This window comes from Bufo bufo, chromosome 6, assembly GCF_905171765.1.
Source record: "Bufo bufo chromosome 6, aBufBuf1.1, whole genome shotgun sequence".
Classification (NCBI taxonomy): Eukaryota; Metazoa; Chordata; class Amphibia; order Anura; family Bufonidae; genus Bufo; species Bufo bufo.
This window is the reverse complement of record NC_053394.1, coordinates 317,182,367-317,199,094: the sequence shown is the minus strand read 5'-3', so window position 1 is coordinate 317,199,094 and position 16,728 is coordinate 317,182,367. Positions and strand designations below refer to the sequence as shown.

General features: G+C 49.1%; 1 protein-coding gene across 1 annotated transcript in view; it reads right to left on the bottom strand.

Moving 5' to 3' along the window:
• TRMT1L (tRNA methyltransferase 1 like) overlaps positions 1-16,728 on the bottom strand; it is a 61,215-nt gene that overhangs the window by 11,471 nt on the left and 33,016 nt on the right. The window contains exons 10-15 of the mRNA XM_040436368.1: positions 16,196-16,275; positions 15,731-15,983; positions 15,433-15,645; positions 15,165-15,355; positions 13,184-13,262; positions 5,721-5,881 (exon numbers count right to left, since the gene is read on the bottom strand). Coding sequence (XP_040292302.1) covers positions 5,721-5,881; positions 13,184-13,262; positions 15,165-15,355; positions 15,433-15,645; positions 15,731-15,983; positions 16,196-16,275 — 977 coding nt within the window. The remainder of the gene's footprint in view (positions 1-5,720; positions 5,882-13,183; positions 13,263-15,164; positions 15,356-15,432; positions 15,646-15,730; positions 15,984-16,195; positions 16,276-16,728) is intronic.

The following is a 16,728-nucleotide window of genomic DNA, read 5'->3' as shown; positions in this document are numbered from 1 at the left end:
GCTCCACCTAGTGGCCTTGCATCGCTATGTCCTCAGCCTACACAGTTGGGACAGCCTGATGAACTTACTGGTGAGCCTACTTTTAAAGATATATTCAAGGCAGTCCAGCAAAGCAATAACTCACTTGCTCTTCTCACAGCTAACATGGGAAGTTTGCAAGAAAGTGTCTCCTTTCTCCGCCAAGACCTTAAAAAAGTCACGGATAGGATGACTGAGGTTGAAGCCAGAGTGAGCACAGTGGAGGATCAAATGCCTCCTGTTAAAAGAGATCTGGGCAAGGTTATTCACAATATAACCCTGTTGATGTCAAAAGCGGACGACCTAGAGAATCGTTCAAGAAGGAACAATCTCCGGTTGGTGGGGGTCCCCGAGAAAGCTGAAGGTCCTGATCCAGTATCCTTTTTTGAAGATTGGATTACAATTAAATTTGGCAAGGACTTGTTGTCCAGGATGTTTGCTATTGAAAGGGCGCACAGAGTGCCGTTTCGCGCTCCGCCACCAGGGGCCCCACCGCGTCCAGTTCTAATGAAGCTGCTACACTTCAGGGACAGGGACACTATCCTTAAAAAAGCAAGAGATCATCCGGAGCTACTGATCAATGGAAGCAAAATTTCAATTTATCCAGACTTCTCGGCAGAGGTCCAAAGGAAGAGAGTCAAGTTCATGGATGTGAAAAGACGCCTTCGGAATCTACAAATCCCGTACTCCATGATGTATCCGGCCAAGCTTCGTGTAGTGGCGCATGGAGAAGTTTGCTTCTTTGACACCCCCCTGGAGGCGGCGCAGTGGATCGATACCAATGAGCCTTTGTTGAAGAACTCTGCATCTGTGGGATGAGCGTCCTGCTTATTCTAGTGTTGGAGCACGTGAGATATGCCAGATGTGTTTAGGGACATGTTTGATATGTTCTGTATATCAATGCTTTGTGTAATGGTCGATCCTTATTACTATCTACTGTTATTATGACCATCTGTTTATACTATCTGAGTTTTATCTGTAGGGTCCGCGGATCCTTACGTTACTTTGGTGACGAGTTGCGGGTGTCGCCGTAAAATGTTTAACTATGTCTATGCACTTTGGTTATGTTCAATAAGCTGCAGATTCACCTACATATGGGCAGGTCAGCGTAGGTGACCCGTTCTGTGTGTACATACTTACACGGGTTTTCCTGTGGCAATTATTCCGCCATATGTATGGCCGACCGTAGGGAAATTTTTTCGCCCTGCCGGTGGGTTTTTGCTGGGTAGGGATTATGTCCTTGCCGCTAGTTGTTTTGTTTTGGGGTTAGTTTTAGGGGGTGGGATGGGGTGGGCTAAGCGATGGAGTGGGGTCCGAATACTTCTATCGTGTACAGGAAGCAAAGAGCAAATGTGGGTGATGGCTGCGGTGTACATGGATGGTAAATACACTATATGGTATTATGGCGAATAATCTTAAGATAATAGGATGGAATGTTAGGGGTTTAGGTGATTCAAATAAACGCACTGCGATGTTTATGGCACTACAACACTTTCATCCTGCTATAATTTGTCTGTCAGAGACTCATTTATCTACTAACACTATTTCGGTCTTGCAAAGGCCGTGGATTGGTCAGGCGTTTCACTCCATATTCTCTTCTCATTCCAGGGGTGTAAGTGTTCTAGTGCATAAATCTCTGCCATTTATGTGTCATTCGTCTCGCTTAGACGATAGTGGAAGATATGTTTGTCTCCATTGTACTTGTTATCATTGGACCTTTATATTAGTGGCGGTATACATTCCCCCTCCCTACAGTAGTGAGGTATTAAAGGAAATTATGAGATATGTTGAGGATCAGCCTCAGTGCCCTATCCTGATCATAGGTGATTTTAATACCTGCCCTTCAGTGACACTGGATAGGGGAGGGATGACGGCAACTAATAGGGACTCTAACTTTGCAAGTGTACTGCGGGAGCTGGACCTACATGACATTTGGCGGGTGAGGAATCAGAGTGCGCGTCAGTTTTCGTGTTTCTCTAGTTCTCATCATTCACTGTCACGGATTGATCTAGCGATAGGTTCGCCTGATGTGTTGTCGTTGGTAGCGGAAATTAAATACTTACCTAGAAGTCTCTCCGACCATTCCCCGATTTTTATAGAATTACATCCGAGCGCTAGGCGCCTCCCTGGGATCGGGATGTGGAAACTTAACCCGTTTTGGCTACAATTAGTGGATGGGGAGAATGGCATGGTGGAGGAATTAAAAGAGTTCTACGCGCAAAATGCTGGGTCGGCAAGTGTGGGTGTGGTGTGGGATACTTGCAAAGCGTACGTTAGAGGCCTATATATTCAGAAAATTAGCAGACATAAAACTAAATCTCGCGAAACCTTGAGAAAGTTGCAAGCGGTAGTAGTGGAGGCGGAGGAAAGGTTTGTGGTTGCTCCTGACAGGGCAAGTGAGGACTCCCTTATAGCAGCTCAGGCGGGATTGAAGCAGCATTTAATGAAAACGGCAGAAAATCGTAGGTTTTTTGTAAAACAAAAATACTTTGAGGCGGGGGAAAGTTCTGGCAGGCTACTGGCAAGGGTTATTAGAGCCCAGGAGGGACCGTCCAAAATCTTATCTATTCAGAGGGCTGATGGTTCTCTGGCCACGGCAGATGAGGAGATTCTGTCAGTTTTCCACACTTACTATGAGTCCCTGTATAGGACTAAATTAAAGGTGGATTCTACTAATATAGCTGAGTATCTTGCAGAGATTGAGGTTCCGAGACTATCCGCGACGTGTGCAGCAGGGCTAGAAGGTCCTTTAACACTCAAGGAGATGGAATTAGCTTTACAATCATTTCCCAATGAGAAAGCTCCAGGGGTAGACTGTTTACCGATGGAATTTTTTAAAAAGTATAGTAGTGTCTTAATGCCCCACTTAATGTCAGTCTTTACTGAATCCCTTCAAACAGGAAACCTTCCCGCTTCTATGAAAGAGGCTATTGTAGTGGTACTGCCCAAACCTGGTAAGGATCCCAAATCCCCTGACTCGTACAGACCAATTTCACTGTTAACCTCTGATATTAAGATTCTGGCGAAGGTTTTAGCGAATCGTCTGCAGTCTGTCATTTCCACTATTATTCATAGTGATCAGGCGGGTTTCATGCCGGACAAATCTACTTCGGTGAATCTTAGACGCCTTTTTCTTAATACTCAGAGAAGAGATGAGTCTGTCGGAGGGCGTGTCATCCTCTCACTGGATGCGGCTAAAGCCTTTGATAGTGTTGAATGGTGTTATCTATGGGAGGTGTTGCGAGTCATGGGGTTTGGGAAGACCTTTATCTCCTGGGTTCGATTGTTATATAATGGCCCCACTGCTAGGATACCGGCGAATGGGGGAACGTCGGATTCGTTCAGTCTGGGTAGAGGGACTCGTCAGGGGTGCCCATTGTCTCCCCTTCTGTTCGCTATCGCGATTGAGCCGCTTGCCTGCGTATTGCGCTCATCTGACAAGATTGTGGGATTTCCCTGCGGGACTTGGGAGGAGAGGGTGTCCCTTTACGCTGATGACATGTTAATATATTTGGGCAATGTGAAACAGTCATTAGGTCCTGTCATGGCACTTATACGGGAGTTTGGGGATAGGTCTGGTCTCCGTATCAATTGGGACAAATCTACTCTCCTACCGATGGATGAATCTGCTGTAACTCTTGTCCCGAATTCTTGTCCATTGCAGATTGTGCATCAGGTCAAATATCTGGGGATAGTGGTTACAGCACATCCTAACAGTTATATTAAACTGAATGTTGAGCCGTTATTAATCGCAATGTTGGATAAAATCAAGGCATGGTGCAAGCTACCGCTATCTGAAATTGGGAGGAGTAACCTTCTTAAAATGATTCTCATGCCCAAACTCATGTATATATTACATAATTCCCCGGTATGGATTCCTCGCAGAATATTCATAAGGATTGATAGGTTGTTTAGAGATTTGATTTGGCGCCATAAAAAAGCACGGATTGGGCTGGACACTCTGCAGAGGGGAAAAGAGGAGGGAGGTCTAGCAGTACCGAATGCATGGTTGTATTACATCTCGGCCCAGCTGCAACAGTTGAGGGGATGGGGGAGAACTCCTGGAGATGTTGCCTCGGCCAGATTGGTGGCACATATTATTGGGCACAGTTCTCCGGTGGCTCTATTGGAAAATAGCGGAATTGTAGGTAAGCTGTCGGGGCACCCCACACTTTTTATGATGTATAAGGTTTGGCAAAAAAGCCGAGCGCTGTTATCAGTACAGGGGTTTACACAGTTTTCTCCTATCTGGAGGAATCCGCACCTTCCTGAAATATTCCAGTTAGATGGCTTTTCACCCTGGGAGCGCAAAGGAGTGAGATATCTATGTCAACTTCAGAGTGCTGCTGTTTTCAAGTCCTTTGAACAGCTGAGAAATGAATTTGGTCTCCCGCATTCGGCCTTCTATCAATTTTTACAACTTCGTCATGCCTTTCAGACACAGGCTAAATCTGTGTCGTTGAAATGCAATGTGGTCCCGTTGTTTCAGCAACTCCTCACAAACAGCTCCTCGAGCGGTCTGATATCCTCTATCTATAGGAACTTGTATGTGAAGTCATTGAAGCAAGGGGTCTTAGCAGTCAAATCTAAATGGGAAAGGGAGGTCGGGCCGATCTCAGAAGAGCAGTGGAAATCGCTTTTGGCGCTCACTCCACAATTGTCAGTTTGCGAGGGGCAGCGTATGTCCCAGTTGTTTTTAATACACCGGGTGTATAGGACGCCAGAGTTTTTATGTCGGATAGGTGTTCGGGAAGGCGCGGATTGTCCTAGATGTGGCAGGAGTCCTGCATCCTTGTTACACATGTTCTGGGATTGTGCGGAGCTCAGGAACTTTTGGTCCGCGGTTTTAGCCCTAATAAAAGACGCATATAATATTGCAGTCCCGCCTGGTCCGAGAACGTGTGTGGTCGGGATATTAGACATCAAAAATCGTCATCATCGTTTGGGAGTACAGCGTCTACTATTTCAAGCTAGGAAACTCATAGCTAGATTTTGGCTTAGACCTCAATCTCCGACTAGGGGAGAATTCCTCAATAGAATGTCAGAGATATTACGCTTAGAGAAAAGTGTGTATGTTAAAAGAAACGGTGCTGGGAAGTATGACAAAATATGGGATAACTGGGAGAAATGCAGGCTACAGTGTCTGGTTTAGCCTTTCCTCGAAGTTGGACTACGGGGTAGGAAGAGGCGCAGTATTGGTTTGGGTAGGCTCTCCATCTCCTCTATCCTAATTTACTCTGGATGTATGCTGTATGAAGGTGTGTAGTACTATGCAGGTCGGGTGTGCAGAGGTCTGATACACAGACAGGAGGTGTACACCAATGGATGTGCCTTTGACATGTTAAAAAGATGTCCAATCTTGGAGTTTGGACCCGCTCCATCGCTTGGGTAGGGAGGGGGGGGACTGGGCTTTAGTTGGGTAGGGAGGGTGGGTTTCCTGTTGATAAATTACTGAATGGGAAATGTGGTTCTGTACCAGATATACTTTGTAACCAGAATACGTGATTTTATGTGCTTCTTGTATCATGGTTTATGTTACTTGTGATACTTATGTAAGTAACTATCTGTCCGATCGTGTAATGCTATGGTATTTTTGTCATCTACTGTTGCATATATGCTATACAGACTGTCTTCCTTTGTTTTGTTATGATTTTTTGAAAAACCAAATAAAAATTATCAGATTCAAAAAAAAAACGTTTTACCTTGATTGCCTTGACTTGGTTGAACAGCGAACTGTTTAGGCGTCGTGCATTCAGATTCACAGATCAATGTCTTTAGTATGGCCTGCAAGTCTGAAAGCCCTCGTGTTGTTGCTTCAAACAGCATTCTCCTCAAGAACCCTGCATTAAACAAGGAACCGGACCTGGCAACCAAACAGAATTATACTGGCATCAAGCTTTTCTTTTACAGGAACAGATTGTTCTAATACAGCATAAATGTCCCTTTATACAGGCGATTGTCAGGAAGGAAGCATTCCTTTCTGGCAAGTTCCTGCTTGGTAATGAAGGAGACCGCTGCATGCAGCGATCTCCTCCACAGTATGGGGAGGAGTGATTGCTAATACCATCGCTCGTCCCCATACAGACTCTGTTTGCCAGTGACAAAGTCTGATTACACAGCACGATCTGCTGCTGGCAAACACCAACTTAGGTGTCTACACAAACAATCCAATTACCCGACAAACAAGTGCTTTGCTCGTTTATCGGGTAATTGGCGGCACCTTTACACTGCCAGATAATTGCTAATAAGTGTATCTAAGAAAGCTTGTTTGCAATTATCTGGCGGATTCTCACCCGTGTAAAGGGCAGTTATGTTTTTTTATTTTGGGGGGGGGGGGGGGGGGGGGTGACTGATCTAATCAGTTTATCATGGCATTTGATCACATGTATTTCCACTAACGTCACACAAACATAGCTTAAAGGGAACCTCTCACATTGAGCATGTAGTCTGAGCTGCAGGCAGCATGTTATACAGCAGGAGGAGCTGAGCAAATTGATATATAGATTTTTTTTCAGAGAAAAGGAGACTTTTGTATTACTTACCAGTAAAGTCTCTTTCTCGCTCTTCCTTGGGGGACACAGGAAACCATGGGTATAGCTCTGCTCCCTAGGAGGCGTGACACTAAGTGAAAGCTGTAAGCCCCTCCTCCATCAGCTATACCCTTCAGCCTGGAGAAGAGACTGCCAGTTGCGTGTCCAAGTAGTGAAAGATAACCACCAACCGGAAAAAGAAATGTCGAGCCCCAACGTGGGCAACCAAGCCGGAACCACAACTGTAACCCAAATGAAGGGCGGGTGCTGTGTCCCCCAAGGAAGAGCGAGAAAGAGACTTTACTGGTAAGTAATACAAAAGTCTCCTTTTCTCGCCCATAGTCCTTGGGGGACACAGGAAACCATGGGACGTTCCAGAGCAGTCCCAGAAGGGAGGGACCATAACAAACTAGACCAACACCAGAGGCATCAATCAACTGCCGCCTGCAACACCAGACGGCCTAAGGCAGCGTCAGCCGACGCATGAGTATGCACCCTGTAGAACTTGGTGAAGGTGTGCAAGGAGGACCAAGTAGCCGCCTTGCAAATCTGCTCCGTAGAAGCCCGATTCCTCTGAGCCCAGGAAGCCCCGACCGCTCTAGTGGAGTGAGCGGTAATACCAAGGGGCGGAACCTTGCCTTTGGCGAGATAAGCCTCAGTAACAGCCATCTTGACAAAACGGGCGATAGCAACTTTGGATGCCGCCATCCCTCTGCGCGACCCCTCCGGAACCACAAAGAGCGAGTCAGTACGCCTGAAAGAGCTGGTTACCTCCAGGTAAACCTTGAGCGCCCTGACAACGTCCAGGCGATGAAGCTCCCTCTCCCGCGGGTGGGAAGGGGAAGGACACAAAGAGGGGAGAACGATGTCCTCGTTCAGATGAAAGGTGGAGACCACCTTAGGAAGGAAGGAAGGGACCGGACGAAGAACCACCTTGTCCTGGTGGAACACTAGGAAAGGTTCCAGATAGGAGAGTGCAGCCAATTCGGACACCCTCCGAAGAGAGGTGACAGCTACAAGGAAAATAACCTTGCAGGACAGAAGTCGCAAGGAAACCGTCCGCAGAGGCTCGAAAGGAGAAGCCTGGAGCGCTGAGAGAAACAGATTCAGGTCCCAGGGCGGTACCGGAGGGCGGTACGGGGGAACCGCGTGAGCCACGCCCTGAAGGAAGGTCTTGACAGGACCAAGGGGGGCCAGTGGGCGCTGAAACAAAATGGACAGCGCAGACACCTGACCCTTCAAAGAACTAAGGCCCAGACCTTGGGCAAGTCCGCTCTGCAGGAAGGACAAAACGGTGGGGAGAGAAAAGCGGAGCTGAGGAATCCCCAGATCGGCACAGAACCCCAAATAGGTCCTCCAGGTCCTATAATAGATCCTAGAAGAGGACGGCTTACGGGTGCGGATCATGGTGCGGACGACGTCCGCAGAAAAACCCCTACGTGTCAGGACGGTGGTCTCAACCACGCCGTCAAACGTAGGGACCTTAAACGCGGGTGGAAGATTGGTCCCTGAGAGAGAAGATCTTCCCTGGCGGGCAGCGGCCAGGGCGCGTCTGCCAGGAGCAGCATGAGGTCGGCATACCAAGACCGGCGGGGCCAGTCCGGAGCGACCAGAATCACCGAGACGCCTTCCGCCGCGATCTTCCGAAGGACCTTGGGCAGGAGTGGGATGGGAGGGAATATGTATGGACGCGCGAAGCCTCGCCAAGGAAGAACGAGGGCGTCGGCTCCGCAGGCTCCCGGATCCCTGGCCCTGGACAGATGGGCGGGGACCTTGTGATTGAATTTGGAGGCCATGAGGTCCACGTCCGGTATGCCCCAACGAAGGCAAATGGCCTCGAACACCTCCGGGTGAAGAGACCACTCGCCGGGGTCGACGGTGGTGCGACTGAGGAAGTCCGCCGCCCAATTGTCCACCCCTGGAATAAAAATTGCAGATAGGGCTGGGACGTGGGCTTCCGCCCAACGGAGAATGCTGGTGACCTCCCGCATTGCTGCAGCGCTGCGAGTGCCCCCCTGGTGGTTTATGTACGCCACGGCCGTGGCGTTGTCCGATTGCACACGAACTGGATGACCCTTCAGCAGATGAGTCCAGTGTCGCAGAGACAGAAGAGCCGCTCTCAGCTCCAGAACATTGATCGAGAGTTTGGACTCAGATGGAGACCAAATGCCCTGGACGGATCGGGGAGGAAACACGCCTCCCCAGCCCAAGAGACTGGCATCGGTTGTAACCACCAACCAGTTGAGCGGCAGAAAGGACCTGCCCAGAAGAGGGGACTGCAACCACCAGCGGAGAGATGACCGCACCGGAGGCGATAGATTGAAGGGATGATCCAGAGACTCCGGCGATTTGTCCCAGGAGGAGAGGATCGCCCGTTGGAGAGGGCGGGAGTGAAACTGCGCAAATGGGATCGCCTCGAAGCAGGCAACCATCTGCCCCAAGACCCGCATGCAGAAGCGGAAGGACGGTCGACGGTGGAGAAGGAGACCCCGAATCGCCCGGAGGATCAGACGTTTTTCCGAGGGAAGACGTACCTCCGCCGCTCCCGTGTCCAAAAGCATTCCCAGGAAGACCAGTTGTCTGGAGGGAGGAAGGGAGGACTTGGGGAAGTAGATGACCCAACCGAATCTCGCCAGAGTCTCTAGAGTGAGTTCCACGCTGGCAACCGCTTGGGAAAGGGACGGAGCCTTGATGAGGATATCGTCCAAGTACGGTAGCAGAAAAACACCCCTGGAACGGAGTAAGGCCAAAACCGGGGCCAGGACCTTGGTGAACACCCGGGGGGCTGTTGCCAGCCCAAAGGGAAGGGCGACAAATTGGAAGTGGAGGTCCCCCACGGCGAATCGGAGGAAGCGATGGTGACACCGGGCTACCGGAACATGGAGGTAGGCATCCTGTATATCGATGGAAGACATGAAATCTCCCTGCTCCAGGGAAGCCACCGCGGAACGGAGGGACTCCATCTGAAACCGTCGAAGGAGGAGAAAACTGTTGAGCTTTTTGAGGTCCAAAATGGGCCGCACCGAACCTCCCTTCTTGGGAACTACAAAGAGGTTCGAGTAGAACCCTTGGAACCTTTCCTCTAGAGGAACGGGGGTAATCACCCCCCTGTCCAGTAAGGCTTGAACAGCCGCGGAGAATGCAGCCGCGTTTTTCGGGTCCCGCGGCGGGCGGGAGCGAAAGAACCGATCTGGAGGGAAGGACGCAAATTCGATTTTGTATCCGGAGGACACAATTTCGAGAGCCCAGGCGTCGGAGATGTGAGCCATCCAGATGTCCCTGAAAAGGAGGAGCCGGCCCCCCACCCGGGTGGGTGGGGGCGCGCCTTCAGGCAGAGGACTGCTTTGCTGCGGGTGTGCGGGCAGCCTGCGGCCTGCGCCAGGAGGGCTGCGCCCGAAAAAACGGCTTCCTACGCTTATCCTGGGGAGGAGCCGAAGCGGCAGCTGTGGGGGGAGCCCCAGAGGCCCTGCGGGAGGACCGAAAACGAGACGCACTAGGGCGTCCGCGGGGGGCGCCCCTGGCTTGGGGTTGAGGAAGATGGGTGCTTTTACCACCCGTGGCCTCCGAAATAAGCTCGTCTAGGCGGACCCCGAAAAGGCGGGAACCCGCAAACGGTAGCCCCGCCAAGGAACGTTTGGAGGCAGCGTCCGCTTTCCAAACCTTCAGCCAGAGCTCCCTCCTGACGGAAACTGCCAGGGCGGAGGAGCGTTTAATAAGGGCTCCCGCATCAAGGGAGGCCTCACAAACAAAATTCCCGGCCCGAATAATAAGCTGGGCCAAGCAACGTAGGTCCTGGATGGGGACGTCCGAGTCCAACTCCCGTTCCAGCTGCGCGCCCCAAGCAGAGACTGCTTTACCTGCCCAAGCAGAGGCAAAAACCGGTCTGAGAGCAGAGCCGGAGGCAGCAAAAATGCCCTTGGAAAGGGTCTCCATGCGACGGTCCTCCGCTGACTGAAGAGAGGACCCGTTGGGAACAGGGATGGCCGTGTTCTTTGACAGCCGGGCCACAGGGGGGTCCACCTTGGGTGGGGACGACCAGGTGGCCACGACATCGGCTGGAAAAGGATAGCAAATGTCCAGCTTCTTGGGGTTGACAAAACGGGCGTCCGGGCGAGCCCAAGCCTTAGACACCACGGAGGAGAAATCAGAGTGGATTGGGAAGACTTTTGAGGCCTGCCTGGGTCTGATAAAGGAGACGCTAGCTGCGTCAGAGCTAGGGGGGTCATCTTGCACCTTAAAAGGTGTCACGAATAACAGAGATGAGTTGACCCATTGCTGAGGCTAGCTTGGACGGCAGGGCCGAGTCCATTTCCAAATTTGAAACCGCCAATTCACCTTCAGAGAGCGAATCCTTTGGGGAGGAGAGGCCCGTCTGGGTGCGCACGAGTGGCGGGGAGAGGGAGGCCTCTGAGGAGGAGGCTCGCTCTACTCTAATACGCTTCTGAGAGTGCCTAGCTCTGGAGGGGTCACTAAGAGAGAGTGAACCCGCTGCAGCGGCAGAAGCAGTGGACCCGGAGGGCGCGACAGTAAGAGTGGCGTCCTGCGGGGTAGGCGGCCTGTCTATTAGGCGGCCCACGACATGAGTGAGGCTTTCCACGGCCTGGGACAGGGATCTAGCCCAGTCAGGCGGGTCAGAGGAAGCAGGGAGCGACACAGCGGGCGACTGAGGCTGCGGTGGAGCTCGGCATGCAGTACAGTGCGGATCAGACTGCCCCCAGGGAAAGGGTTCCCTACAAGCAGTACAGGCATGGTACCAAGGCTTGGCGGCTGCAGAAGGGTCTGACATGGTGTAAAAAAAAAAAAAAAAAAAAAAAAAAAAAAAAGAAGATGTTGCACTTAAAGTGGGAGACCCCAGAGAAGAGCGGAACGGGGATTACACCCAAGTAACAGTACTGGTGGCACGGAGGGGGTTAACAGTCCTACCAGACCCAGATGGTGCAAGCGGCAGCAGCAAGGGGAACAGACTGAGGAGGCTGTGGAGGAGAGGCAGCAGCACGGAGATGAATGGCTTCAGGATCGGACGGCAGAGAGGATTCCACGCAGCACTGTGAGAAGTGGAGCCCGACGAAACCGGAAGTAGCGGAGCGCTGTGGGAAGCTCCGCCGCGCTGAAGGAGAAGCCGAGCCGCGCGCGCGCGCCAAATGATTTTAACCCCCCAAGGTGATGAAGTGCCGGCCAAGATGAAATGGCGCCGTTCGCGCCAAGTAAGCGGCCCTCGCCGCGCCGGATGTGGCAGACGGCCTCCTTGCCTGCAGCCGTCCCCTGAAAGCAGCGTCCGTGCCAAGGACTTGCCCGAGACAAAGTCCCCCCCAAATGATGCCCGGTAACGGTCCTGATATGCCCATGGGGGGAAGGGGGGTAGCAGTGGTGGGGTTGTAGCAGCGGTGGGAGGGAGGAAGGGGAGGCTGGAGCAGCCACTCTCACCATACGCTGTCTTCGCCCTCAATCCATTCAGCTCCTGGCACCGCAGTGGCAGGAAGCCGGGGGAGGGACTTGGCGTGCGGGCGACCCTGAGCTGGCGGGACGCAGGGGAGCGAGGCTGCCCTGGTCCACCTTGTCTTCTGTGGGGGAGGCGGCAGTGCGGAGTTACCGGCACTGGCGCAACTCAACCCCGGGAGAAACAGAGGGGTCTAATGCGCCTCTGTTGTCCCTGTAAATAGAAAAAAAAAAAAATCGAATTAAAAACAACAAATAACGCAAAAAATAAAAAATTATAGGAAAACAACCCTGCATAAGCAGGGGGGTGTCTTGCCTCCTTGGACACTAAGCAAAAACTGGCAGTCTCTTCTCCAGGCTGAAGGGTATAGCTGATGGAGGAGGGGCTTACAGCTTTCACTTCGTGTCACACCTCCTAGGGAGCAGAGCTATACCCATGGTTTCCTGTGTCCCCCAAGGAATATGGGCGAGAAAAAAAAAATAATTCTGTATAACTTGCCATTGACTGATCACCAAATCTGCATAATTTCGGCTAAGGAGTCCAGTGGGTGGTATCAAACAATAACTGACAACCTTCCATGTATGAGAGCACACATGGAATACTAAATCTCCTTATGGAGACCGCATAAAGTCAGTTACTGATCAGGAACCAACTGAACTCCTAAACCCAGAATGTACAGAGTTTATAATAAATTATACTGTATTTTTTTCCCAAAACTAATTAAAAATAAATATATATATTTAATTTATTCTCATTTCTCATTCTGTTCAGCTCCTGTTCTATAACATGCGGCCTGCACGTCAGACTATATTTGAAACATGACAGATTCCCCTTGAAGCAGCTTTGAAGAGTTTTAATTAAAAATGCCCTATCGTTCCGAGTCTACAGCTGCTATGCCTACTTCTGTATCATGGTAACAGACTACAATCAAACCCTGTGTATTCTGATCCTACACGGCCATTCACTTGTCCCTTACTTCTTGCTAACCTACCTAATGTATGTTAGGCCTCGACTGGGGAAGGAATGGAAGGGAGTATGACTGGACCAATGTCTTTAGACTGTAGTCTGATCCTCTTAGGAGCTGATTATGAGCCAAGTTGCTTTTCAGCAGCATTGAAGCAATAAAAATAACGGTTGAGAAGAACATACGGTAGCTTTTAAACTTGACTGCGTAGAGACATAAAATCAGGGTACTCACCACACTGGACCAAGCATGACTGCAGATCTCCCTGGCATGCTCAGGTGGCAATCACATGGTAGTAGTTTGTATGGGTTTTCTTGAAGGCAAAAAATAATATCAATAGTAAGTTTAGTGATTGCAGATACTTGGTCCACAGCTTGAACAGATTTGCACACAGACAATGACCGGGTACAAGGTTGTCATATGGCCTTACAATCCACCTAATTCAGGGAGCTAGAATACAGATCTATGGTGTTCAGTCATCCAAATGTGGCATCCCCTTTTCAAATGCCCTATTAGAGCACATGGATGCCATAGAAGGTTTCATCCTTGATGAGCCAGAGTACACAGTTGCAGAGTATCAGCTGCCCCCCCTCCTGGCAGAGTCAGCCCATCTCTGTGTTACATCATAAATGTCTGGCTGGCCCCAACTTCCCCATTAACAGTTAATCCCCAGTTCTGTCAAACCTCTGAAAAACAGGAAAAAAAAAATAAAATAAAATTATATAATATTAATATATAAATTTAAAATTACCCCCTCTTGCATAAAATAGGCTACAGAAATAGTCCAGCCTGTCCGAAGTGTGGAAGTGATGAAGCTGACCTTCTACACATGATGTGGTCATGTTCATCACTGTCATCTTATTGGAAAGCAATACTACATCTGGTGAACAAAGTATATAGTGCTAGTTTTAAGTTGGATCCCAAACTGTGTGTATTAGGCCTGGTACCAGATAATAATTTACAGTCTGTTATAACTACTGGAATAGGTAGAATGTTATATCAAGCTAGGAAAACATTGGCAGCAAAGTGGATCCAGCCCATACCTCCTGATATATCAGAATATGTTGCTAGATTAAATATTGTGATTCGTCTAGAAAGAGGAGTATATCAAAAAAGGAAGTGTCTGTCCAAATTCGAAGCAATCTGGGGCAGCTGGATTGATAATTCTGGGTGCTGTAGCTCCTGGCTGGCACTTACAAGGACTTTTTCTATGACAAGGTGAATGCAGTGAGAATGGATGATATATATAGAATATTGGATGGTGGCAGGTGTGTGGGGCATTTATAGAAGCCTGATAGTGAGGGGGTTACCTGGAACTAGAATGTGGCTGTATGGGAAGATTGATGATGGACTAGGATGTTATATGGAACATCGCTGATTGGAATTAGATGATGGTAGATGGCTTATTTAAGAGTAATGTGGTGCCGACACCCCGAGAGTGATGACTAAGGAAGATGTTTTAGGAGTGTGTCCTGCCTTAAAGGGATTAGGGAGGGGGGGGGGGGGGAGGTATGGGTTTATTTGTTTAGGATGGATAATTGTACTCACATTGAAGATACTTTTGATACCAGAGGCTATATGTGGATTTATGCCATGTCCTATGTAGATATGTGTAATAGAATGTATATATTATATACTATATATGACAGATAATGTATACATCTGTGGTCTACAAAATATCATGTTAATGTGATAAAATAAGACTGGAAAATGTTAATAAAGAAATATCTGATTTAAAAAAAAAAATTACCCCCTCAGGTGCAAGGAGAGAGGTGCCGTTGCACTCATTGCACACGAGGCTCCCTTACCTCTCTTCTATGCTGCGCCCTCACTGCTGTGAAGAACAGGCCAGGCAATCTCTGAAGTCTTGCATTCTGTACATGCGCAGTAAAGGGATGGAGACTGCCCATCTGCCTGGCAGACTCCATTCTTTTACTGCCCATGTGCAGAACGCAATCCTGTGAGACTTCAGGGACTGTCCATCACAGCGGTGGTGCCGCAGCATAGAAGACAGTGATAGGAACCCCTAGGTGCAGCGGCACCGCCCTTGTTGCACGAAGTGGTTAATTTGTATATTATAAAAACTATTTTTTTCTGAGGATTGACAGAACATATGAAGATGCTAGAGACATCTTTGGACTCTGCCTACAAGCGAGGACAGGCAGCTGCCAACCATTTGACATAGTGGTATATGGTGACAGGTGCCCTTTGTTACCTTCTATCATGTTCCCCTCCTTCTGAAAGATTCGTTCCTCACACCAATGGCAGTGAATCACATTATTAATCATCTTTGTACTTTCATCAGCTAGAGAGGGACCTCTTAGGACACGGACTATCACCAACACAAAGTGCTCAAGAGCCACTGAGAGCAGAACTTCAATGCCTTTATTACATCGAGCAGCAGCCCTAATTGAACAAATATACTGTATTAGCAAGGTTTCTAGGCTACTGCAGAATACAGCATTGAAGCACCTACCACCCACCTTGCTACGGCTGAGAGGACCACTCGAGCTGCCAGCTCCTTGTAGTACTCTGTCCTGATGATGTTGCAGCCATAATGGCGCTTTGCCACATGCACCGTCTTGGCATACAGAGAGCTGGTGTCAGTTGACGTCACAGATACAATGCCCAAGTTCCGGACGTTACGGAAAGCTGCATCCAAATAGTTCACAGACGTGCCAAAGGGATCCAAGTGTCTGGAGAGAAGCGCAAACAAGATACTGAACTACAGCATCAACCACAAAATGAATCACTAAAGGCTTATGAAAAGTAATCATTTACATGAAATCAAACGCCCGCATGTGCATCAACACGTTGGCATCCATCTGAGTAACTTCTATGGTGCCCTCAAAGTCGTCTTCTTCTTCTTTTATTTCACACTCTGCTTCATCAGTCTTGTCAATCTTCATGACTGCCCTAATTTTGTTGAGGTGGCAATTTCCTTGGATCACAGCTACTGAGCTGTCACTGATGTCATTAAGGGTGACCTTAACGGAACTCCCAAGGTGCTTTGCCCACTGCAATCCCATAATGCCTGCAAATGCAAACAATGCTTTTATATATGCCAAACAATGTAATCCCATAGACTGACAACCCCAATGGTAAGGAGGAGCTATTGTTCTCAGTTTTCACCTATGTAGTGAACTGGATCACACGCAGGTCTACTGTTCAGCAGAGGTTAGCAATCAGTAAAGAAAAAAAAAAAGGTATTCCGTTTTTTATCACAATCACCATCTACGACCATACCTGTGGAACTAAAGGCATCCAGACACTCCAAAGGTTTCCTCTCTTCTGTCAGTACCGCAAGAGCACAAAATATCAGCTGCCTGGATGAAAGCAGACACATTTATATATCCTGAAAACAAAAGCATGCTGCCATTCTGCCATCATTTAAAACGGTACTCCCATCTTGTACCGTTATAACATATCACATGCCATAGCATTATAATCTATGGGGGACCGACCTCTAGGACCAAGTCGATCATAAGAACAATGAGACATAGGTCCTTGCGACTTATTCCCTGCACACTAGTGCCCCAGGCTTAACATGCACCCTTGCGGTTTCATTTTGAAGGCTGGTGGGGGTCCCAGAAGTTGGATCTCCAATGATCAGTAAGTGATGGCATGTCCTAACAATATTCTACTACTCAGAAAGTGAGAATCCCCTTTAAAAGATGGCTGTCCAACTTTTTACAAGTAATGGCCTATCAACAAGAGAATGTGATTAGCGCTGCAGTCACAGTCTCCGTCCACTGCACACTGGATGAAGCTGTGTAGTT